This window comes from Sceloporus occidentalis, unplaced genomic scaffold (assembly GCF_023333645.1).
Source record: "Sceloporus occidentalis isolate IW3139 unplaced genomic scaffold, rSceOcc1.0.p SCAF_3, whole genome shotgun sequence".
NCBI classification, from domain to species: Eukaryota; Metazoa; Chordata; class Lepidosauria; order Squamata; family Phrynosomatidae; genus Sceloporus; species Sceloporus occidentalis.
Window position 1 is genome coordinate 212044921 of NW_028316983.1, and position 26516 is coordinate 212071436.

Sequence of the window (26516 nt, forward strand, 5' to 3'; positions counted from 1 at the left end):
GAGGCGGGACTTCCGGTTGCAAAGCCCGCTGGGGCTTGCAGTCCCGTCCCCTTCTCCCCGCGGTTGCCTGGCAGCCCCGGGGAGAAGAGGAGGAGGCGGCCCCCCTGTCCCTTCCACCCCATGGGTGGCTGCACCCGTGGGAAGGAAGGGAGAAGAGGAGGGGACCCCCCCGCCCCTTCCTCCCCACGGATCGCTGCACCCGCGGGAAGGAAGGGAGAGGAGGAGGGACCCCTGCCCCTTCCTCCCCGCGGATGGCTGCACCCGCAGGAAGGAAGGGAGAGGAGGAGGGAACCCCCCCCCCGCCCCTTCCTCCTTGTGCGTGCCTGTGCCAGCGCGGGCACTCGCAGGGAGGAAGGGAAAGGAGGGAGCCTCGCCCCTTCCCCTTTTCCCCGTGCGATGCCTGCTCCAGCGCTGGCACCCGCGGGGAGGTGGGGGGATTCCCAACTTGGCGACCCCCAAGAAGGGGTCGCGACCCCCAGGTTGGGAACCCCTGTCCTAAGAATTTGGGCTGGATTAAAAAAGGCAGTTCTGAAGGCTGCATATTGGGGTTCACTTCACTTTACAATCTAAAAATTACCACTTAGATATCTTTAGACATAGCTTTTAGCTCTTCTCCCTCTCTCTCTAGCAAGAGGACATTGTGAGGATTTTCCTGTGCCTTCTAGCAATACAGCAAGATGCTTGCATATCCTGTTGTATTCTATTCTTTTGCTAAAGAATCAGAAAGGACAATGGAAGCTGTTTATGCTGCTTGTGTGGTTGCTGTGTATGGAATATTTAATACGTTTTTGCTTAAAAAATAAATAAAATATGACTTGTTGTTGTTGTTGTGTTGTATAACTTAATATTGCTGTCTGTTGGTCTAAGTGTACTTTATTCTACTCTTTGATTGCCTGTGAAAATTGCCTCAGGAAAGGGGATTGGAATATTCCAGTACTGTTTTATTTTCTCATACTTCTCTCCTACTTCTTCTTATGCCTAGATTACATGTGTATCTATAAAGTGACACTATTTTGAACTATTCTTAGATGGATTAACCCATGATGGAAGAGGGAGGACATAAAGATGGAAGCAGGAGGACAGTTAACAGTCAGTGTTGGGAAGGAACTGTTCTTCCTCGTTTATTCTTCTTTGCTGCACTGAAAATAGAATTACAGTAGCCCCTCCATTTTCGCAAGGATCCATTCCAAGAAAACGGAAAATTGCCAGTATTCAAGCCCCATTAGCTTGAATGGTAGCGCACACCCCATTTTGTCCCCCTCCATTTGCTGCCTGCAAACAGGCGAGGGATGCGGATTCGAAGTCCGCGAAAGTGGAGGAGCGACTGTGCCCTTTCATCCTTTTCATAGATATACTTGAGTCAGAGTATTCATGCATGTTCTGGTGAGAAAAATAGGGCTGTTACCATTCCTTCTGCTTACTCCTTACAGCCTTCACAGATTGTATATCTGGAGGGCAGGAAAACAACTGGTTTTGGAGGAAGTTCTTTATTCATGTTCGGAATACATCTGTGTGGAAAATGACAAAATATTGGAAATAGAATGTAATTTACATCATGTATCCAGCCCAGGTATCCTTCCTGTTTTTGAGTGTGCATTCTCTCGGATAGTTGTCAGCTTCAATAGTGATTGGAAGGCTGACATACTAAGTTGTAAATGCAGCCAGCCCTCCATATCCGTGGGTTTTTTATCCATGGATTCAAGCATCCACGGCTTGAAAATATTTTTAAAATACATTAATTCCAAAAAACAAACCTTGATTTTGCACTTTTATATAAGGAACACCATGTTATTATGCCATTGTATTTAATGGGGCTTGAGCATCCACAGATTTGGGTATCCATGGGGGGTCCTGGAGCCAAACTCCAGCAGATACCAAGGGCCCACTATATAAGTATATTTGTGAATGATGAGGATAGCCCATTTATTTATTCAGCATATGTACTGGATAACACCAGAATTTAGCAAAGTGGTGAACTGTATAGAGACATAATCACAAATACAACATAAAAATGGTAAAATAGCTAGGTGAACATATACTTCTCTAAAAGTAATCTGTTGACTTATTATGATCCCATAGATTTCATAAAGTTTTCTCCAGAATTGCCCACTATGATTGGTTGTAGGGAGAAAAATAGTAATATGACATACTGCTGCTTTGTGAAAAACTTTTTCCTGGTGACAGGAAGCCTGATTATGGTAGGTGAACATGACCTAAAAATGTTTCCTGATAGGATGAAGGCTGATGAACATCATGGATGTAAGAAATAAAAGTCTGCCTTCTGTCACTGTACTAAGGAGGACATTAGAGAAGTGAACATGTTTTAAGTAAGGGGCTAAATAGACTGGCGTTATACACTGGTGTGGGGGCATGGCGTATGCACTCCAGCCAGCCCCATGCCAGCCCCACACAGGTGTCATGCCGTGTTCCCAACCACATGGCAGTGGGGGGGGGGGCATTATGGTGCTCCGTTGCCACAGGGTTTACATGGGGCCGTGCCCATGATCCAGCGAGGAAAGGGGTAGCGGGATGCCACTCCAAAGGGGTGATCTGTTTCACCCCCATAGTGTCTAATGGAACAGCATTTTGACAGAAGGGAGCAGGGGAGAGTCAAGTAATATGCTTTTAATGAACATGGTGATGTAGTTGAGGAGAATTCTGTTGAAGGTCTGGAAGACTAGGCACAAACAGCTTCTCAGGGGCCATCCAGACTACCTTTTACCCCGGTTCACAAACTGGATTAACCATGGGAAGTTCATATTGACCCCGATTCTTCCACAAGTGAAATCGAGGCTTCCACACCCATTCAGGGGCAAATTCCCCTTGGAGCGGTCCTTGTGAAAGTGGAGTAAAAGCTGTATCTTTTGAGAAAAAACAGGTCCAGCAAATATGAACTTCGCCCCGGTCATGATCGGGTCAAGTTCAGGGGAGGGATTTAGGTCAGAGGGAGGGCAGAGGGCGGAACATGCCTCCCTCTCGCAGGCAGTTTTCTCTCTCTTTATTTTTTTTAAAATTTTTGACAGACTATGCAAATGCTTTTTGCTACAGGGTGATACCTATACGTCAGGGCACCTCACTTTGCAAGAGGCTTTTGTTTTTATTATTATTATCTTTGTGTAATATTCGAATGCTACAATGCAAATGTTACAAATGTTTCACTTTCAGTTTGGCAAATTGATACAATATCTGAATGCTTTTGCTACATATGTATGTGTGTGCGTTCTGGTTTCGCAAGGAGACAAAACAAAGCAAGAGGATGCAGAGATGGCATTCTGGGGCAAATAATTATTATTATTGTTGTTGTTGTTGTTGTGACAGGAATGGGATGGCATGGCATGGGGGAGGCAAGGGCTGTAGCATTGGGCTGGAAGTGAAGGGGAAACTGGAAGGCTGCGGAAACCCATAACTTTGGGGAAGTCACACACTCTCAGCCTCAGGGGAAAGGCAGTGGCAAATCTCCTCGGAACCAATCTTGCCAAGAAAACCCCAAGATGGGGTCGTTTTAGGGTTGCCATAATGCATAATGACCCAAATACATACAACACATACGCACACCTGGAGGTTTTTAAATTTGACAGAATATGTGTATGCTGCCACCAGTTTTTTTTTTTAAAAAAAGGAGGGGGAATGCACCCATTTCTTTGGCCAATTGCTGTAGGAAACGTCACCTTTGATGAAAGCGGAAGTGAATTTGATTGACAGCAAAAGAGCCTTCGTTTTAAACCAGTACTGCAAATGTGAACTTTGGAGGGATAAATTACCCCGATTAAGGTAAATGATAGTGGGCACTTGCTTCCGGAGAGATTCGGGGGGAGGGGACCCGGATCTGCCCAATTCCATCCAGGGCAAATGTGCCAGTGGGAATGGGACCTCAGTCACAGTAAAATTTGGATCACAAGTTTATTGAATCTTCAGCTGTTGGTAGCTTATTCCAGTAGTGGAAATTATGTTGCCCTCCAGAGATGGTTGGACTGCAAATGCTAATAATCCTAGCCAGCATGGCCAGTGGTGAGGAATGCTGCAAGTTGCAGTCCAGCAGTGTCAGAAGGCTGCATGATCTGACACACAGCATCTTGCTTCTCTCTTGTATCTTCCCAAGACTTCATTGTTAAGTCCAGTAAGCCTGTATTGCCTGCCTTCCATTTGAGTGATACACAGTTGTTTCCCAACCTGAAGAGCATGGTTACTGTGATATGTAGGATATAGGTTTGCTGACTATTGCATGGACTGGGTTTTTATTATTGAAGCAGTCAGCATGTCATATAAGACATTTTCTAGTTGACTTTTATTAAGCCTTTTAAACCTTTCATAGTTGTATCCAGAACATCTGCTGGTTTACAAAGTACTTGCTGCAATGAAATGACATAACTAGAGTAAAAATTGCAGCAAGCTTTTAAAATCTGACCAACATTTGGGAAGCAATTTCAAAATATATGTCTGGTGGCAAAGAGTGGAAAAATATTTTCTGCGACTGTTGCAGCTGTGCAATACTATCATAAGAGTATTTTCGAATCTGTTGCATATGATTTATTTTCTCGTTTATCTGTAGATCCTGCTAAATTGAATGATCACTTTTGAAGATGCCCTTTAAATAGGATGAGTAACTCTTTTAGGGAGAATGCACAGTTAAGGGGAGAGACAAAAGCTCCTTTCAAATGTGCTTTCCAATGTGTTTTTCTACTGTGAATGGAATAGCTATCCATCCACAGTAGAAAAGCTTTTCAAGATATTTGTATTTCATTATGTTGGCTTGGTCTATATGCCTATTATTATTATTATTTTGGAAAAATTCATCTCTATTGGAAGGGTTGAAACTTTTAAGCTATAGGCCCGAATCTTATTTGTATGAATGAATGAATGAATGAATGAAATTTTATTTCTAGACCGCTATTCCTTTTAGATCACAGCGGTTTACAAAAACACCATCAAAACCAATACATAGCCCAACAATACAAAAACCCACCCATACAATTTAAAAACAATACAAGGGAGGGCTTTTCTTCTTTCAGGCAGGCAGTTGGAGCTCGCCTGCCTCTCTCCCCCCAAGATGGTGGCTGAAGGGAGGGCTTTACTTCTTTCAGGCAGGCAGTTGGAGCTCGCCTGCCTCTCTCCCCCCAAGATGGTGGCTGAAGGGAGGGCTTTACTTCTTTCAGGCAGGCAGTTGGAGCTCGCCTGCCTCTCTCCCCCCAAGATGGTGGCTGAAGGGAGGGCTTTACTTCTTTCAGGCAGGCAGTTGGAGCTCGCCTGCCTCTCTCCCCCCAAGATGGTGGCTGAAGGGAGGGCTTGTCTTCTTTCAGGCAGGCAGTTGGAGCTCGCCTGCCTCTCTCCCCCCAAGATGGTGGCTGAAGGGAGGGCTTGTCTTCTTTCAGGCAGGCAGTTGGAGTTGTAGTCCCAGCTTGAGTAGAGAAATTTAATCAGTTGTTGAATGATGAATCACCACTTGGGTGGTGCATGGTATTAGTCTGTTAACCTGTCACATCAGAAACAACAACTGTTGTGTAGCATCTGAAAGTCTAACAGATTATAGTGTATATGGTGAGGTGAACTATAGTCCACCAAGGTGCATGCCACATACAACTTTGTAATATTAAAGATGCAGGAAGACTCTTAATGGCTTAACCTTGTAGAAGTAATATACCACAGCTATTTAGAGCCTCTGAGATAGATTACTGAGAGATGTGGAAATGCACTGTCATTAATGTTGATGGTACTCCATTTTGCTTTTGTTCCCAGCTAATGTGGAAGTTGAAATTTTAACCATGAACTTCTGTTGGATACAGTAGCAGACACAATGAAGATTGACAGTGTGAAATTAGGTCCATATAAGAAAACTGTCAGTTGCAGTTGCATGGTGGATCAGGTTTATAATCTGTGAAATCTACAGAACCCCTGAACCCTTCATACTGTTAAGCTATTGCTGCTATGTCTTTCATTGGGTTTACCCACCCAGAACCTTTCTTACTTGCTGTCCCAATGCAAGCCTTTCTTTTTAGTCATGCCACCTAAACAGAACCTTCATTTCTGAGCCAATATATTTAAATACTGGCAATCTATTTTGCTTGGCTAATGTGAGTTAATAAAGAAAATCAGAACTGTATACACTGACACATTAAACTGTACTGTTTTGTTTCCTTGTGTAAGCACAAGAAATGTACAGTTCTGAAAATGCATGTACTTGGGCTACTGTGATGATTGTAGGAGGCAGTTTTCATCCTTGGGCTGCTGTGGTAGGCCACACCACCTTTTTGGGGGTAGATTTTAAACCATAAAACTGGTTTTGGTTTGTAATTCCAATTTTCAATGTTTTTGGCTTTGGATAGCTTGAGGACAGTATAAACATAGACTGGAAGCTTCCATGAGCAGCAGCTTAACAACTCATGGGATTTTGGCAAACAAAAAAGCTCTTTTTTGTTGTTGTTGTGCAGGGTCTTTTGGAAAAGCAGAACAAACCTGAGGCAAGCAAAAGCCCCTTAGAGGCTTCTTGTAGCCCATGTGCTACAAGTCTAAAGTATAGACTGCCCAGCATTTAAGGATCAGCAAAATAGTTTTCCCAGTAATTATACCCTGCACCCTTCGGTCCTATGGGAAGAACTTATTACAGCCCCAAAAAATCATGATTATCTGCTGTGATTATCTGTGGGTCTATTCCACCACTGCTCCTAGGCTATGGAATGACCTGCTGGAGGAGATCCGCCATATTACCACCTTGACGGCCTTTAAGAAGGCCGTAAAGACGGATCTCTTCCAGCAGGCTTTTCTTAATTAGTCACCCACCCCCCGAGCAAGTCACTTGTTTGCCCTGCAAACATTATATTTGGTTTTTTTAATCGCAATTTTTAATGGGGTTGGGGGGAACTTGTTTTAATGGTAATTGGTATTGTATTGTATTGTATGGCATGGTTTTTAAGATGTTGTAACCCACCTTGATTCCTTGAGAAAAGGTGGACTATAAATAAATCATATTATTATTATTACTACAGTGCATTATGAGTATAACTTGATGAGAAATAACTTCACTCCTTTTATAGCATAGCTTTTCAATTACTTCTATGTTACAGGGGTGTGGCATCTCTAAACAGTGGAGGAGTATCACATAGTTCCAGTGTTGGCTTGTGCTGCTGTCTCATGTTCTGTTGTGGGTGCTGAGACAAGGATGCAGAGGGAGGATTGTATATTTTGTACCTTAGGCCAGTATTACAGTAGTCATATCCTTTGTTTGCGTAAAGCTATGATTATTACAGATTATGAGAGCAAACTGCTTATTAATGGAAATTTTAAAAATAAATTCTTCACGTAAACACAAGAGAAACTGTTTACTATATTCCATTTAGTTTCACAACAAAAAATGTTGTATGTGCCTGACCGTGTGTATATATGTATATATGTATATGTATATATATATATATATATATATATATAGGACCATCCATTTTGGATAAGTCCAGTCACCAAGCTATCAAGTTCAACATACCTTTTTGCTTAAGGTTATACTACCAAAAAGAAAGTATAATGAAGTACAGCTATGAATATCAAGGAACAAAGGCAGGAGGCTGACTGCATTGGATGGGGAATATAGAGTTGATCCATGAACAAACTGTAGAATGTGTTTGAACAACCCCTCTCAATGTTCTGCCAGAACTACATTTTGGAAGCAAATCTGCTACCTTTCCAGTAGTTTGTACAAAAAATGGCATCCTAAGGATAAGATTTCCATAAATCTGGAAATCAGCCAACATATCCTAGAAACTTATTTTTTCTAGAATTTTATTATACATAATATTTATATATTTGATTGGCACATTTATTTTTATGTGTTTTGTATTTATGCAGATGACTGTTGGTTATTCAGTTCTGTTAATACTTTCATTATGCATACTATATTATACATTGTTTATACTATCTTGTAACAGGTACCTCAAATGATTTCAAGTTTGGAATGTTTCCGGGTATTTCAAGTGATTTCAAGTTTGGATTGTTACCAGGTACTTCAAACGATTTCAAGTATGGATTGTTACCTGAATCCTGGCCTAAGGAAAACTGGGAAAATGGCAAGTAAATTTATTAAGTATTTATAGTTGCCTCTGCTTTAAGTGCAAGGAGAAAGAATATTAACACTCACCATAAATGGAAGTTGGATGGTAATCTCGTGGGAGTGCTTTAGTTGCAAGGCAGGGGTTGGGCTAGCTGGCCCTTGTAGTCACTTTGTACTCGGTGATACTGTTATTTGTCCTCTGAAAATTCAGCAGAGGTTAGCTGCTAGTTAAAATGGTTTGCTTGTCAATTACATTATGGCATTTAAACACTAAGATGACCTTGGTGTTAATGGGTCTTCATGTAAGATTTTTCGGCCTAATATTTATTGCTGTTATGTGCTTTCTCGTCAATCCCAATTTACAGTGACCCTAACATATCCTATTCTTGGCACGATTTATTCAGAGGATAAATCTGAAGATCATTGCCTTCCTGTTAGATTGAGAATGTGACTTGCCCAAGGTAGCCCTGTGGGTTTCCATGATAGAGTAGGGATTGGAACCCTGACCTATTGAAGTCTTGGCCCAACAGTTAAACCATTATACCATGTAGGCTGTTCCTAATATATTCTCCTCAGAATGGCATGTGGACTAATGCATAGTTTGGGTATAATCCTAATTTAGTTGTATTTTAAAAATTTTCTCAGATTTACTTTATTAAGTTTGTGATATCCTAAACATTTTATTACTTTTCTTTAGCTTTTGAAAACAGGACTTATGTAAATTAGAATAGTATAACCATCTAATTTTGATGCATTAATTTGTCCCATTTATTGCTTAGTAATAAACATAGCTTTCTGAAGAATGCATAGAAGGTCATCTGCAACATTTCATTTGAGAAGCACCTGTGGAACACACTTGGTTAAAAGGGGGTAGATGGTCCTATTTAACTAAAGTGCTTGCTTTTCTTAAAGGACGGTAGGAAGCCTCCAACCAAACAACCCTCATCACTTGTCCTCCACCCACTCTACCCCAGTAATTAGGCTTTTGGATGCGGTGGCTTAAGTGGTTAAGACGCTGATTCTGTTGATTGCAAGACTGGCAGGTTGGCAGTTCAAGCTCCCATCACTAGTCCCCACTTCTGCCAACCTAGCAGTTTGAAAGCATGCAAACGCATGTAGATACTGTAAATAGGTAACACTCCAGTGGGAAGGTAAACAGTGTTCTGTGCAATCATGCTGGCCACATGATCACAGAGTAGTCTCTAGCAACGCTGGCTCTTTGACTTAGTAACAGAGATGAGCACTGTCCCCTATGGTTGGACATGACTTGACAACTTTGTCAATGGGGAATACCTTTATTGCTTCCTTTAGTATATATGGGTCAGGGATGCAGCATGAAGGTGTAGTAGTCTTCTTCAGGCTAGAGCCCTATACACACACCCCATACATTCATTTCTCATCAGCATTTAACATTAACAGCTTTTAAGAAGCTCTCATTGGCAACAGAGAAGGCATCATAAAAGCTAATTGCTTCACATGGAGGCCAGGGCAGAGGTTACAGTATAAGGCTGCTCTTTGACTCACATTTGGCTCCAATCCAGAGCACTGCTAGTATACATCATTGATATGTCCTCCATTGGAAATTTTTCCTGTGAAAAGTGTTGCCTTCAAGTTGCAAGAAACCTTCTTTAGTGCACATACATACATACATACATACATTGCCTAAGATTTTCTTAAGTGAGTGGGATGGGAATTGCTATATCTTTCTTTCTTTTTTTCTATATCTGAATTGATATTTGTGCTGTAGGCGTGTATACTTTGCTGCATGTGATCTATTTTATATTTTTGAAATTTTGACCAGTTAAATTTATTCATGGACAGAATAATGCACATAAAAAGTGCTCCAGCAATTGATAGCTTTTCAGGCATGATGGATCTACATTTTATGAGAATCCCCAAATCACTAACAAATACCAGATGCAAATTGTTGAGTGGGGGGGGGGGGATACATTATACACTTGAATTTAAAGACATGATTGCACATGCTCAGTCAATTTGTTTTCATTATCTGAGCTGAGTCCTTTCACACACAGAAGTTCATGCCTGATTTCTCCACAGGGTTTCCTCATTAGAGCAGTCTTTTTATTTATTAAGGGGTGCATACTTTTTATTTGCTGCTGCTGTTAAATCATTAGGAGGCAGAAACTAGCAATTCTATTACAGTCATGCCAAAATATGTCAATAGATTGCAATATGCCTTCTTTCAACCCTTGGTCTACACTCCTTCACCTAAGTGTCTCTACCTCTGTATGTGATATGAGAGTCTAGAAGAAAATAAATACACACTGAGTGTAAGTCAGACCATGTTTGACTGAAGTCAGTGCCCTACTTTTTACAGCAAGAATATTAGCTGTGTACAGAATAGTAAGAATGTTATATAAAAATATCTTGCTTTGTTTCAACTTCTTGTTGAATAGATTGTGTTTTGGGTTTTAGGTGACTCTTCTTTAATCATGAATAAACTGAAGTGTCCACACTGTAACTATGTAGCCAAATACAGAAGAACACTAAAGAGACATTTGCTCATTCATACCGGAGTGAGATCATTCAGCTGTGACATTTGCGGGAAGCTCTTTACTCGCAGAGAGCATGTAAAAAGACATTCCTTGGTATGTAACATCTTGAAATTACTACTGTCTTCACTAGATGCTAACTTGGTGTGTGGTGAATTGTGGCTGTATGTCATCTTTCAGTCTAGATGATAAAATTGTGAACTGTTCTCAAATTTGTGTGGTTAAAACCTAAAATGCTTGATGCATTTGCATGATTTCAAACCACAGAACTATCTTAAACAAGCGGTTTCACATACAATCCTAGGCATGCCTACTTAAAAGTAGGTGCCACTGAGTTCCATGGGAGTTTCATGGGGCTTATTCCCAGGTTAAGTATGTACTGGTCTGCAGATTCAATCTGTGCTATACAGTGGACCCTTGTTATATGCTGGGGTTTGGTTCCAAGATCCCCAGTGTATAACAAAATACGTGTATGCTCAAGTTTCATTAAATATAATGACATAGCAAAATGGTGTCCTTTATAAAAAATAGAAAGTCTAGGTTTGATATTTGAAATTTATACTTTTTTGGAACATTTTCAAACCGTGGATGCTTGAATACATGTATAAAAATGTGTATAAGAAGGTCCGACTTTATGTCTGAAGGACACCACACATGTTACTGTGCCATATTAATAGTAGCAAGAGGATTTAATAGGGTTCTCAACAGAAAAGTTGAGTGCAGGAGAGTCTACTCTCAGGAGGGACATTTCCTGAAAGTGGACACACCTTTCTTGGAAAATGATAGCTTGATCAATTTGGATGACATCTTGATTGATTTTTTCCACTTTAATTTCAAAGCAGGATATTATTGAGAGATAATTTTCTATATCTGTGTTACTTAGGATTTTGAGGATAGGTGTTTGAAATAAAATGCTGCATTGCTTAAACTGACCTCAGTTATATCTCACTGTTCACAGAATTAATGAAAAGAGTATACAGATTGTTCAACATGTTTTGCTTTGCCCATTAGTTTTATTACAAAAGATAATTTATGTTTATATTAAGTCCATGGCTCCAGTTTTGTGTTTTCAAAGAGAGATATGCAAAGCAATGATGCTATAAGAATTAACTTTTGTATTAAAAACAGTGAGCAAAGTGATTAAGGGATTTACACATGAAAAAGCTGACTTATTGATTATCTTCTCTTGTGCAGGTTCACAAAAAGGATAAAAAATACAAATGCATGGTGTGTAAGAAGATTTTTATGTTAGCAGCCAGTGTTGGAATAAGACATGGATCTCGACGTTACGGTGTTTGTGTTGACTGTGCAGATAAATCTCAGCCGGGAGGTCAAGAAGGAGTAGATCAGGTACAGGACACAGATTTTCCTAGAGATGAAGAGTTTGAAGAAAATGAAGTAGGGGAGGCTGACGAAGAACTGCCTGATGATGTGGAAGAACAGAATGACCAGACTCGATGGGATGAATCTGGGGAAGTCTGTGTGCCTTTGGAAGACTGAGAGGGCTTGATCATTTAGATGAATTATTTGGACATCATATGGGCTGACCATATTGAATTTTTGACTGAAGGCTTGGAAAATATGGTACAGGCTGGATGGAAGTTATGTTGCTGTGAAAATAGTAGGGTCAAAGCCTTATAGCAAAAAAGGATTATTAATTTTTTAAAGATATTTGCACAGGACTGTAAAGTATACAGCCATTTGATTGAATTATAGAGTCCTCACATCTACAGTCAATTATCAAAAGAATATGTATTTTTATTATTTATAGGATATAGCTATTTGGGTTCTAATCAAACATAGAAATAACTATGTTTGTGTTAGACATTCATGTGTCCTTTAACATGAATGAAGCAAATTGCAATCTTTGGAGATGGCTCCTTTGATTCCAATCATAGAACGAATGTGGCTAATTTGGGCTAGTGCTCATGTTTCCCGAAAGGGGATTTGCCACACCTCCCTTGCCTTCCCCTCAATGGGTTAAATATCGGGGTATCTTGATAATACAGATCTATATTACTTAGTATTGTCAGGATGTAATTTAGATGACCAGTCCTGGAGAAAATCATTGATATTTAATTTACTATCTGGTTTTTAGTATCTTGAGTTCGCAAAAAGCTACTACTCTTTCACCAAATACAATAATGACTTAAAACTGCAAGGAGGATTGTGATTGGAATTGAAGAAATTTTCTCCTTGTTACTTAACTTTATATTAGACACTTTCTGGCGTGGCTGCCCTTGTTTTAATTTATGTTTTGTTAGCACTATTCATATTGGCTATCATTTTTATTCACTACTGTATACCTCAGTCCATCACAAAGCTTAAGAGTCATAGAATCTGAGGAAGAATATAACAGAAATAAATGTAATTGGTTTCTTTTGGTTTAAATAGTTCAACCCAATTTGTCTGCTTTTGTCTAGTTTTATTATTTGGAAAATTAGACATGAGGCTGTCTTTTTGTGCCCCACTGCTCTTCATTAAAGTAAACACAAAATGAACCTTTGCTTCTCTCCTATTTGGGGGGTTCTTTTATATACCAAACAAACTACATTAACTTGGCAGCTTAATTTGCTGGAACCTTGTGTTTGTTGTTTTTTTAAAAAAAAGTTAGCATAACTGCTAGAGCTATTTATCCCCAATGCTCTTTGCTTCTGTTTTTGGATGAGATGTTGAAACTTGAATTTTTGTAGCCATAAATCTTTTCTAAACTTGTTATATTGTACCAATGATTTCAGGCCTTTTTTTCTGAGGGAAGGGAGGGTATTGCACCTTTTTATGCTTAGAATTCTCAGCTTCATCTAGCCTGAATGCCAGTGAGCTACCTGAACTTTAGACACTGCATTCAATATATTACTATGTCACAATGAATAAATATGCACAGCATTTACCATAACACATAGCTAGGCCAGTGTGATAGTACTGTACTATAAGTTAAGGGGTCACCATATTTGAGTTTGTTAACTTTAAAATGAGTATATTTTCCTATTTTATATCTGAGAACTAAATTATGGTAGTTGTGTGGTAAACTTAATTGCTTTGACAGATAGAATCTAAATGGTGCTCCATCTGATCAAAGTTGATATATATATATATATATAAATATATAAATATATTTAAAGAGACAGCTTTATTATCCCCTATTTCAGTACAACAATGAAATTATGTTAGACACTGTTTCTGCAGGATGAAACAGCAGTTGAATAATATGGTTATAAAATTGTATAAACTTTTCTATCCAGATCCTTCATTGGTAGATTCCACATCACTGTAAACCTGACAGATGGATAGTTCTTGGGTTTTGTTTTTAAAAACTGAATACATCTTATTCTCGTTCTAGACTGAAATGAGTAATGTGTAATTCTGGTGGGGTCCAAAGTAGAAAATAGTGGGCAAAGATAATATGACTGGGAAGTATTTTAAACGTTAAGTAAATGTTCTGCTCTGTGAATATGTAAGTTATAGTATAAAGATTCTTCCATCCCATTTATTCCCCTTAAAATAGTTTACAACTGGTAGATCTGCGTGCATATATATATATATATATCTGTATCTATATATATGTCCGAAATCCACCTAAATCTGCTTTATTAGAGCATACTACTCACTTAATGCTTAAACTGGACCTGGCTTTACATTCTTAATGTATTTTACTTATTCTCTTGAAACCGAATCTCCTTTTGCTACTTAAATCATTTATGTATATCTGGTAAATTATGACCAAATTTGTTGTTAGATTGCATACAGTAAATTGAAATATACACTTGGTACACTACAGAATTGTTGTGCTTTTTATTTGGGTTATTTTGCGGGAGGGGAGAAAAGTCTAGCAGATGCACTGAAACAGTCTTCTCATGATCTTTGATAAAATGTCTCTAGACAATCTTGGTATTTTAAATAATATTTCCCAAAGTTGCCTTTTGGTTGTTATTGCTTGTTTCAAACATGCAATCTATGAGCATTATGGAGGTACGGAGTAGGCAACCAAATTGTGAATAGTCTCTGTGCTAGTGTTCATGAAATTTTGCCTTTTCTTAATCAAGTAAAATGTTTGATAAGAAGTCCATTGGAAGGCATTTTGTTCATTCTGCATTTTAAGAAAGGTTCTTGTTTGTTTTATGAACCAACGGATTAATTCTTGCATGTAAGTCTTTATTTTTTAAGCAGGTCAAACATAATTTTAACCTTAATTTAGAAACTGATCAAGTATGGTACAGGTTCTCCAAATATTTCTGTTTCTGATTTTGTATAGAATTAACTATCTTGGTTAACTATTGTACAGAGATCTTGTTGCACCTTTGAGACTAACTGAAAGCTTTTGTAGACTTTAGTTTATGAAAGCTCATGCTACCATCTTCTTTCTTTCAGTTAGTCTCAAAGGTACTACAAGATCTCTCTACATGTTTCTATTAATTTTTTCCAAATGATTCTACAGACTAATATGACTGTATCTTTGAATTGGTTAACTATTGTTAAGTTAAACATCTGATCATTACAAAGTTTTTACCTTGCACTTCTTGCAAGGGAGATCTGCTGACTTGGTAAGCATAAGCATACTTATATTTAGCCTACACTACTTCCCAAATTTATGTCTTAAATTCATGTGCTTTTGCATTTCACTACTAAATCTTGTTCATATAGTCCATTAGAGGACACAGTGCATAAACTAATGGCCAACAAGTAGTAGATATCTCTGCCCAGTTATTGCTTGTGCTCTATAAAAAGAGCACTGTAGAATCAACACCAGAAAAAATATGGCCAAAATGCCTTCCATGCTTCTTTTCCCTCTGCGCTGCTGTAGCAAAGCCACATATCAAATCTTGGTTAAAGCTCTACAAGAAAATAAATGGGAAAATTTTATATCCAATATGGATTACTTCTTAAAAATACAGTGGAAAACTGAATTGGCAGCAACCACATGAAATTTTGCAAATCAGTGTGTCCTTGTCTCACCCCACCCCCTTACATCCTTTTCTAAGAGGAGACTGTGGAAGAAATATCTGCCTTTGAATTCCTAAAGGAATTTCCCCTTACTTGAGAATTTACTGTAGAATCAAAATCTGCAAGATGGGAGGGAGTTATTAATCAGTATAGTTTTTGAAAGTTCTTGATATCACTTAGGATGCCATGCAAACTACATTCTTCAATGCGTGATGATTGAACATGTGATGTTTCATTTGATGTTTGTCTGTGAACAACCCAAAGGGCTTAAAAGTCAGCCTCTGATAAACTCAGGATACTTCAATGTCTCTCTTCTATTTTTCTTTTAAAGAGTGTTACTGAAACAAAGAATTTAGTTGTAACTTACCTTGCAATGTGACCTTTTTAAAGATTTAGTCCTAGCTCTGAGACCTAGAGGAAATTTATGATGAGCAAAATTTCTCAATTTGAAGAAACATTTGAAAAGTGGTGTTCTTATAGTCGGTGAGCAGATAAGTAATGGCTTTCTGAACTTAGTTTTTTCATGCATGGTTTGCTGTTGATACACCGGAGGACTCTTTCCATTTTCTTTTCTACAGAACTTGAGACTTGAAATGGTTGAGGTCACAGGACAAACTGTTAACTTGACTTTGCAGAAAAATTATGTCCTTTTTCTTTTCAGCAATCTAGGTAATTGAAAAAGGTGTGTTAATTATAAATACTGCAATAAAACTGTTACAAAGAAAGAAAAAGGAGTATTCATAATTGGCTGACTGCATACATAGTAAATATGCGTAAAATTATTTTCAATAACTGACCATTTTACTAAATAGTTCTCTTTTAGGAAGAGGTGATGCAATGGTTCTGATTAATAAGATTAGGAAAGGAGATATGATGGTGTCTGTATAGCCACTATTTTCCCCCAAAAGAGCAAGTGTCTTGTCTTTTCAAATGAAGCAACAATACTGAAGGTTTGCGAGTAATACCTGATAAAATCTTTAACATGTGCTGGTGCAGGGCAGCAGAATTTAGTGTTCTGTATAGTAATTTACTACTCATAGGTAAATAAGCATGAATACTCAATAGTAGAAGACAACAGTAATTAGTGACTTCATGCAAGAATTGCATAAAACCTCCTTTCCAGCAGGGCATCTTCTTTTAGTCTCCTACTCCCCCCCCCCCAAAAAAAAAAAAAAGGCTAAAATGCCTAATCCAAAAGGAAGGTCTCTTAAATACTTGGCTTATTATGGTAAAAGATTTCAAATGCTAGAGAAACACATCAGTATTTTATACATCTTAAGTGGACTCCAGTTCAATACATTTATTATTGCCATGAGCACCAAGCCTTTGCTTTGTTCAGCAGTATGTTCCCACCCACACACCCACAAATATATTTCTGCAGTAGTAGTTATAGACTACAAAAAAAATGGGGTGGGGATTTTTCAGTTGGGTAAAATTAATGCATTTAAATACTCCCTTCTACAAAGAGCTTTTAGCCTCTCAGCCTTGGGAAGTAGTTTTCTGTGCAGTAGGGAACACACTGGCCCCATTTCCCTAATGAGCTTAACAGGTGGGTGGGGATTTTGACCTGGACTCTTACAACAAACTTCTCCTATGACTGCTAGAGAAGATCACCATCAGTGAAGAACCCCTTCCAAACAATCTTTACTCTGTTAAAAAAAAAAAGAGTCATTGGAAAGCACAGGCCATTAAATTCCACATCAATGAAAGTGGGATCCTGTAAAATGATAAAATATCCAAATTAAAACGTTTAACTTTGATTCTGTCTGGCATGGCGAATCATGTATTGAAGTCAATTAGGGATTTGGAACACCAGGATCCTAAATCAGGAATTTTATGTTGCACCTTGACCTCATAGTAAAGAAAAGCAGAATATACTTGTAATCAATAAATACCTCTTAATAGTTTCCTGGTTTCATGACATTTCACCAAGTTTTAAACTTTGAAAACTTACTGTTGAAACCTTTCTATTTTTAAAAAACACATTAAAGTTTCTAGCTCTTATATCTTCAGTGATTTCTACAAGAACTTAAAATATTAGGACACTGAGCTTTTCAAAATGTATCATTCATGTAGCTTTCACTGTTCCTAAAGAACATAGTTCTAAGAAACTGGCTTGTGACCACAGTCCCACTCCTTTTACCTCCTAATCCTTAAAACAGAATCCCAGAGTTGGAAGAGACCAGAAATGCCATCTCGTTCAATCCTTTGCCATGCAGAAATACATGATCAAAGCACCGTTTGACTGGCTGACAGCACTAATTTTAAGCAAAATCAAAAAATGTTTGATTAACTTGCAGAAGACTTTTAATAAAATGAAAACACGAAACACTACAGGTAGTTTTGTTCTAGTAAAACCTCATGTACCTAGTTAACAGTCTTCTCTTGCTCTGTGAAACTTATGTTCTGGACTCTAAAACACTATTTTAGGCAAATTTACTGAAAGAATTTTCCCCTCTTCCTTTTCAAGAAATGCCTCCTCATATACCACATATTGCCTGTGAGACTTGTCCTGATTTCAAAAGTGTTTTGCTGTGTGAAGGGTTCTTATTGGGCAAACAGATCAGGACCAAATGATTTTCACACCTTGTTTCTACCAAGTTAAATAAAACAAAACTGAGGGGCTGTTTTTGCCCCAGAAGGAGGCTGTGGGAACCACACGCCGTGGCCTCCAGAGGGACCAAAAATGTTGCCTGTTTTTGCCCCAGAAGGAGGCTGTGGTAACCATGCGCCATGGCCTCCAGAGGGACCAAAAAGAACCTGCTTCTGGGCAGGTTCTTTTTGTGTCCTGGAAGGGGTGCCATAGGCATGCTCGTGTGCCATGATGACAACGCCATTTGGGTGCTGTGCATGATGAGCGTCATCATGGTATGCGCTGTGTAAATGGGCTCACACCAAGATGGCGCCCAGGTGGCGTGGTGAGGGCTTGGAGTGAGAATGAGTGTCCCTGAGTTACATCATTTCAGTTTGGCAGTTAAATTTCATTAGAACATAGGCAGAATCAGACGCTGAGAAAGCATTTGACCAAGTGAATTGGTCATTTATGTTGAAGGTTCTGGAAAAAATGAATATGGGTAATGTATTTATTAACTGGATTAGAGCAATTTATCTTAAACAAAATGCAAATTTGGTTATTAATGGTGAAGAATCTAAAACCCTATCTATAGAAAGAGGAACGAGACAGGGGTGTCCATTGTCACCCCTCTTATTTATCACCACGATGGAGGTATTAAGTACTAATATCAGAACAGATAGGTCAATAACGGTGGTGAAAATCAATCAATACGAATTTAAACTAAAACTTTATGCGGATGATGTTCTAATTTATCAAATAGAAGAAATGGAGATATTACTTAATAAATTAAAAGAATATGGTCAGGTAGCAGGTTTAAAAATAAATGTGGAAAAAACAAAGATCCTAGCAATCAATATGGAAAAAAGAGACAAAACTAAATTGGAAGAACTCTCTAATTTCAAAGTTGTTACAAAAATCTAGGAGTGATTGTAACAGCTAAAAACTCAGAGCTTTACAAAAATAATTATGAAAAAGTTTGGCAAGAAACTAAAGAGAATATGAAGAAATGGGGAAAAACAGACCTCTCATTAATGGGTAGAATCGCAACATTGAAGATGAGTATCCTTCCTAAAATGTTATTCTTGTTTCAGGTGATTCCTATTTTAATTAATGATAGACCCTTTACAAATTGGCAGAAAGACATCCAAAAATTTATATGGGCTGGGGAAAAAAACCAGAATAAGATTTAAACTAATGAAGGATAAAGTGGAAAAATGAGCCATGCGGCATGCCTTTTTTTTTGGATAAAAGAATGGGTGTCCTTAAGAGACCAAAGGCTGCTTAAGTTAGAGGGAGTAGATAATCGTTATGGATGGCATGCGTACCTGTTCTATGATAAGGTCAAAGTAAACAAGGCCTTCCTGCATCACTTCCATTAGAAGATCTTTATTTAAAATTTGGCAGAAGTATAAGCCTTACATGACTAGAAAAACTCCACTGTGGGTCTCCACAAATGAGGCCTTTTTTCAAAGGGAAAAAATTATAAAAGGGAAATGGACAACTTACAAGGACATTCTGTCAAAAGATCAGGAAGACAATCTCAAAATGAAATCACCAGAACAGTGGTTAGAAAAAGGTTTTAGATATTATTGGTACTTCTATAGACAATTAAACGAGAGATTTAAATTGGATAAGAAACTATTTGGGATAGAATTAGAGGAATTAGAGTTGGAAAGGATACTATTAGGGGAGGATACCAAAAATATTTCCAAACTATAAGGAATTACTAAAACTACAAATGGAACCAGATACGATCAAAGAATACATCATAAAATGGGCCAAAGACTCTGGGGTACATATTGAATTAGAAGAGTGGGAAAGGTGTTGGCAGAGGAGACCCAAATATATTGTGAATATGAACCTGAGGGAACAATTCTATAAAATGCAGTTTAGATGGTACATGACTCCGGACAGGATTGCACATATGTATAAAAACTCCAGTGACCGATGCTGGAAGTGTGGTACCGAGAAAGGTACATGGATGCATTGCTGGTGGTTCTGTACCAAGGCTAAACGTTTCTGGAATTCTATACAAAAAACAAAGATATTTTACAAATCGATTTAAAGAAAGTTCCAAAAATATTTTTGTTAGGTATGATAGACATAAATTTGGAAAAACAATATGGGAAGATTTTACTTTATATGTTAACAGCTGCCAGAACAATCTATGCTAAAAACTGGAAAAATCAAAACATTCCGAATATATTAGACTGGATCTGGAAATTATATGATTTGTTAGAGAATGATAAAATAACATGTCTAATTAAATCCAAATCGATAGAAAAATACAAAGAAGAGTGGGCCCCAGTGACGGACTTTCTGGAAAAGTTTTGGATTCAAAAGAAGATGGATATTAATCTGGGGGAAGAAGAGGAATAATTTTTTGTACCTAATCCATTAATCGAATACAGTGGTACCCCGGGTTACGAAATTAATTCGTTCCGCCGCCGCTTTCGTAACCCGGAAACTTTCGCTAGCCGAAAAGCCCATAGGCGCTAATAGCGAAAGCCGCGATTCCGTGTGAAATCGCGCCGAAAAGCACCAAATTTTTCTTCGTAACCCGAAATAACCTTCGTAACCCGGAAATGTTTTTTTCAATGGATTTTTTTCGTAACCCGGAAATTTCGTAAGGCGGCGCATTCGTATCCCGGGGTACCACTGTACTGTATATTGATATATTGTAAAATTTTTGCTAACGAGTAAGAAAGGTTTTCCCTCTCTCTTGGATTTTTTTTCTCTTGGTTTTTATTTTTATATATGTCAACAAAACATTTAAAGAAACAAGATTGGGACAGATATGACATAATGAGAATCATTGTCATGAGAATTAGATAATTGGTTAATTAATATTGTGGGGGGGGGGGATCATTAAATTTAATTTTTTTTCCAATTGAAAAATACAGGGAAATTAGACGTAATTGAAAAGATAAATGCGGAACTTTATAAATAGAATTATTCACAAGAGTAAACTGGATAGAAAACAATGCATTCTTCGCCAAAGCTTTGGAAGTCACAATTTTAGGGTTTTTATCTGTATATGTGTTTTTGGTGTATGTCTGTAACAGTGTTTGTTTGTGTATGTTTTATACTTTAAATAAAGAATTAAAAAAAAGAACATAGGCATCCTATTACATGACATCACAGATCTATAGATTCCATCATCCCCTCTCTCTTGCCATTGCACACCCCATGGGCAACCAGCTGCCTTGTGGGAAGACATTAAGACTTCTCCCATTCATTATTGATTGAATGGTATACAGCCAATGAATGTGAAAGGTCTACTAGGGCAAAGAAACATGTTTTTGGCCTACTACTCTTAGAATCTCCTGCTGATTCCAGCTTTCCACTGGTCATACTGTTGGTGGGATTGCCCGAGTTATAGTCCAGAAAAGGAATTTTTCCATGCTCTGGAATTTACATAGTCATAGTAACTACTTAGCACTATAATTGTATCCTCCATAAATGTGTTTATTAAATATTGTAATTTAGGACGCGAAACTTGATAGGTGAAAGAAGATTGAGCATTTCACATATCTATTAAATAATAGCCATTATTTATTTATTTATTTATTTATTTATTTATTTAATATGTTGCCTTTATCCCAGGATGGGACCCAAGGCGGTTTCCAGAACAAATTTAAAATATTTACAAAAAGTTTTAGAACTAATTTAAACACATTTAATTAAATTAATTTAACAATAATTTAAATACATTGAATACATTAAAGCACCATAAAAATCATTGAAAGGTTGACAGATAAAACATACATCTAAATGAGAACCTTCCTTGCTTAACCATTAAAAGTTTACTTAAATAAAAATGTCTTTGCTTGCTGGGAAAAGGAAAGCAGGAGAGAGCCAGCTTGCAGAAAGGCATTCTAGAAGGTGAACGAAAGCAGCCACCAAGGAAGTTCTCTTTCATATTTTCACTAAGTGAGTCTGTGATGGTGGTGGAACAGAGAGAAAGCTTCCCCTGGTGATGTTAAAGCTCTGGCATGTTCATATGGGGAGGTATAGTCTTTCAAATAGTTTGGACCTAAGCTGTATAGGGTTTTATAGATCATGATGAGCACTTTGAATTGTGCCCAGAAATGAACTGGTAGCCAGTGAAGCTGTTTCAACAAGAGTGTTATATGCTCCGTATAACTGGTCCCAGTTAGCATTCTGGCTGCCATGTTTTAAAACTTCCAAATAGTTTCCAAAGGCAGCCCCACATAGTGTGTTACAGTAATCCAAACAGGATGTAATCAATAATAATAATAATAATAATAGGTTTTATTTATATACCGCCCAATCAGTGGGAATCCGAGCGGTTTACAATAGAGGGGATAACAGACAGTTCCCTGCCCACAGGCTTACAATCTAAAAGACACAACACAAAAGGAGAAGGGAATGGTGAGGGGGGGAGGGAATCAGGTCCAGCATTCTTCTCTCCCTCTGAGGCCTGGACCAAGGCAGATGGACCGGAGGGAGGGCTCTGCTTCTTCAGGCTAGCCCCTGATGGAACTGGGCCAGCCTTCTCTCTCTCTCAGAGGCCGGACGATGACAGTTAGGGAGGGAGGAGCCTCTTTCTTCAGGCTAGCCCCTGATGGAACTAGCATTCAAGGCATGTGTCACTATAGGCAGGTCAGACATTTGAAGGAACGGGCACATCTGGCACATTAATTTTAACTGCAAATGCACTCCTGGCCACTGCTATAACTTGGGCATCCAGGCTCAGAGTTGAGTCCAGGAACGCACCCAAGCTGCGAGCCTGAGATTTCAGGGGAAGGGTAACCCCATCCAGTACCAGCAGAGTTCCTATTTCCTGATCCGTCTTTTGCATAACCAGGAACATCTCTGTCTTGTCTGGATTTAGTTTCAATTTGTTTGTCCTCATCCAGTCCATTACTGATAACAGACACTAGTTCAGTACTGAAACAGCTTCCTTGGAATTGGATGGAAAGCAGAGGCAAAGCTGGGTGTTATCAGCATACTGGTGACACCATGCCGCAAAATTCCAGATGACCTCTCCCAGCAGTTTCATGTTTATGTTAAATAACACTGGAGACAAAACAACCCTATGGGATCCCAAAGGCCAACTGCCAGAATATCAAACAGGTGTTCCCAAAGACCACCTTCTGGGTTTGCCTTTCCAAGAAAGACCAGAACCATTATATATCTGATAATGAATATACAGGCTAAAATCCAGTAAGAATTGCATCAATACACATGTATGTAACACTGTATTATGTCAATTACCTGTTTGTACCAACATACAAGTAATAAACAGGCAAACCTTGAATTTCTAAGTGCTAATATAAAGAGTCATGGAATATAAGAGAGATTCTTTTTTAGTAACAATGCAATAAATCACCAAGAAATACACTGGACAAGATATCCAGACTAAGAGACAAAGATTACAAGCAGATGTGATTGCCAAGGAGATACATTCAAAGCAGAAGCAATGTAATTGTCAAGCAGATAAATTCAAAGCAGAAGCAAAATTGTCACCCCCCAGACAAACCTCTAAAGAACATTTGGCAAAACCTTCATCAGTCATATAACAATGCCCTCAGATCCCATCCCAGCAAGACAGCCCAGACGGATACCATGGTCACTGGTATCGAAAGCCACCAAGAGGTCCAGCAGAACCAACAGGGACACACTTCCCCTGTCCAGTTCCCTGTATAGGTCATCTATCAAGGCCACCATGTGAATATGGGGTGGAAGAGTTTAACACTCCCCACTTGTGTGGCAATGAAAATGATATTTCTAACTGTTTTCTTTCTTTGGCATCTGGGGAACGTTTGTAGGGAATGGTGTGCATTTTTAAAATACTACTTCCTATGCATCACAATCTCAGTCATGATTAGATCCTTACCCCCCCCCCCCCCCCGGAGTGGCTAATGTTACTTTCACTCATAATCATGCATTTCATATGGCTAGTTTTGCCTCTCTGCAGCCATCATCATATCTTGTTAGTAAATCCCATACATTAAATTTCTCACGTGAATCCCATGTGCTGAATGGAAAACTAGAAGTGCATTGATAAGCTCAGGTAAAAACTCACATTGATTGAGAAGTGTACAGGTACCTGTTCATGTAAATGAGAAATACATTCTACCAAAAGAGTTTTTTTCTGTATATAGCTTAGAATTTTCCAGTTGAATTCCAGCATGTCTTTCTTCTACATTTGTTAGTTGTGCCTGAAGCAACTGTCCATTTTGATCCACAGACCTCCTTTCTTGCTGCAGATGTAGTACCTATTACCAGCGACTTCAGTTAGCTTAGCATTTATTACTGTCAAAGCAGTGATCACATTTTTAAAAAAAATTCTACAGATAACAACGCTTGGATTACATTAGGCTTCCTCTGGTTTTGCAGGAATATGGAAACCTGTGAATGTATACAGTTACTGCTGTATAGCCAACCTGTTAGTACTACAGGCATGGCTTGATTTTTGATAATCTGCTTTTTTGACCATTTTTAATTATAGCAAAAACCCTTACATTTGACATAGTCTGCTCTTCCAGCCTATTTTGTCATGTTTCCACAATCTTCCATGTGCTTTCACGTACATTCACAAGATTATATATGTGTTATTTATGTTTTGCAGCAGCCAAAATGCATTTGCAAGCTAAAAAAGGTTCCACATTTCAACAATTTCTGGTTTTCAGCAGTGCTTTTGTCTCCAATCTGTTGAATAAGAGAGAACACCTGTAGAGTATTATTTTACACAGCAGAGTTGTGTACTCTGTTTAAAATTAGTTATGGGAAAAATTGTGCTTGCTGATTTTTAAAAATCCCCTACCTATAGCAACTAAGAATTGGACAGTTAACCTTCCTGTGAGTTTTGAAGAATATGTCCCCCCCACTTTTTTTTGAGAAATAATTTGGTATATAGAATGTGCAGTATGATCCTATGTAGAAACAAGTCCCTGTTTTAATGGCAAGATAAATGTATATAGGACTGCATGTTTAGCTGTTCCTAAATACTTCCCTATTATTCTGAATAACATTGTAGCATGTTTTGAAATGAATGGTTCCATATCTTTTTTCATGATTTTTTAATCCTCCTCACATGGCAGCCCTGCAGTTCATAGAAGCAGCATGGGAGATGCTATACAGAAGTTAAGAATATGTTGGCTGACAGTCTAAAACCTGTCACTTACCATGTGAAACTTCAGGTCATTTGCCTCTTTACAAACTAGTCTTATAAAGTAACCTCAAAGTGAAAAGATCAGAATGTTATAAATGGGTACTGAGGTGGGAAATTAATGAGTACTTATGAACAGGTGATAAAACTATTTCCACACAAACTTTAAAGAAAGAAAGAAGTTCTGTTTGAAGGGGAATGAAGGAGTAGATTCTTCACAACTCTTGTGCCAGTCTACCCAGTCTGTTATGATCATCAGGAGAGGCCCTTCTCAGGCACATTTGTTGGGAACAAGAGAGAGGGCCTTCTCAGTGGTTGCTCCCAAGCTTTGGAATTCCCTCCCTTGAGAGGCCAGGACGGTGCCATCCCTACTATATTTCCAATGCCAGGTAAAGACATTTTTGTGCAGTCAGGCCTTTTAAGCTGATAAGAACTGGGTTTTAATGTTGTGCTATAAAAATGTTAATGGTTTGTATTTTTAACATGTTATATTTTAATTTATAACTGTTTTAACTCTTCAAATTGTTTAATTGTTTTTTAAATTTTATATTTATATACTGTATTTTAATATTGTTGTGCTGTTCTTAAATTGTATTGTTTTATATTTGTTGTTTCCCACCTTGAGTCCCTATATTGGGAGAAAGGCAGGATATAAGGAAATAAAATAACAGCAATAACAACTGCATTATTATCACACTGAAATGATTCATGGATATTTGGTGAAATATCATTTGACATATCCAACAGAACTGCTCAACTTTAAAAATGTTTGCTAATATCAACTCTTGTGCTGGAAGATTGGGTGTTTATTCCTTTTTTAATTTGAAAAAAAGTGTAATTACTTCATAGCAGCAGCATGTACATTCCATCAGTGCAGTTGATTTAAATGATAACAATATGTCATAACCTTCTCCTGTGCTTTAAAAATTTTATGTTTTTCATCCTGTATTAGTGCCTTCATATAGCTGAGCTCCATCTCTAGTTGCGATTCTTTCTCTCTTCCTGAGGCTATTTCAGATACTCTTCTTGCATGAGAGGTGCTCTCCTCTTCTCTCAGCTGTCTTTCCTATAGTATTAATGTATACATTAGCAAAAACCAATTGTGTAAATAACCTCTGAGGAACATGATGTCCTTTGTGCTATTTCCCGCCCCCTCCCTACCCTTCCCTTCATGAAATTGCCATAGCAAAGATGAATCATGCTTATTTTCTCTTTTAGCTTCAATACCTTATCATCTGCTTAACTCTAGAGTGCATTAAGATTTCACAGGAAACAGGAAAAGAGAAGTTATGGCGTGTTACAGACCTCCTGAAAGTG

The 26516-nt window shown here is 38.3% G+C and overlaps 1 protein-coding gene and 1 pseudogene across 1 annotated transcript in view; one reads left to right on the forward strand and one right to left on the reverse strand.

The window, feature by feature from the left end:
• Positions 1–13046, forward strand: part of ZBTB10 (zinc finger and BTB domain containing 10) — a 33870-nt gene extending 20824 nt beyond the window's left edge. The window contains exons 3-5 of the mRNA XM_089517518.1: positions 7911–8048; positions 10469–10641; positions 11740–13046. Of these exons, the coding sequence (XP_089373644.1) occupies positions 7911–8048; positions 10469–10641; positions 11740–12045 (617 nt within the window). The 3' untranslated portion in view covers positions 12046–13046. The remainder of the gene's footprint in view (positions 1–7910; positions 8049–10468; positions 10642–11739) is intronic.
• Positions 4926–26516, reverse strand: part of LOC149317443 (uncharacterized) — a 30276-nt pseudogene continuing 8685 nt past the window's right edge.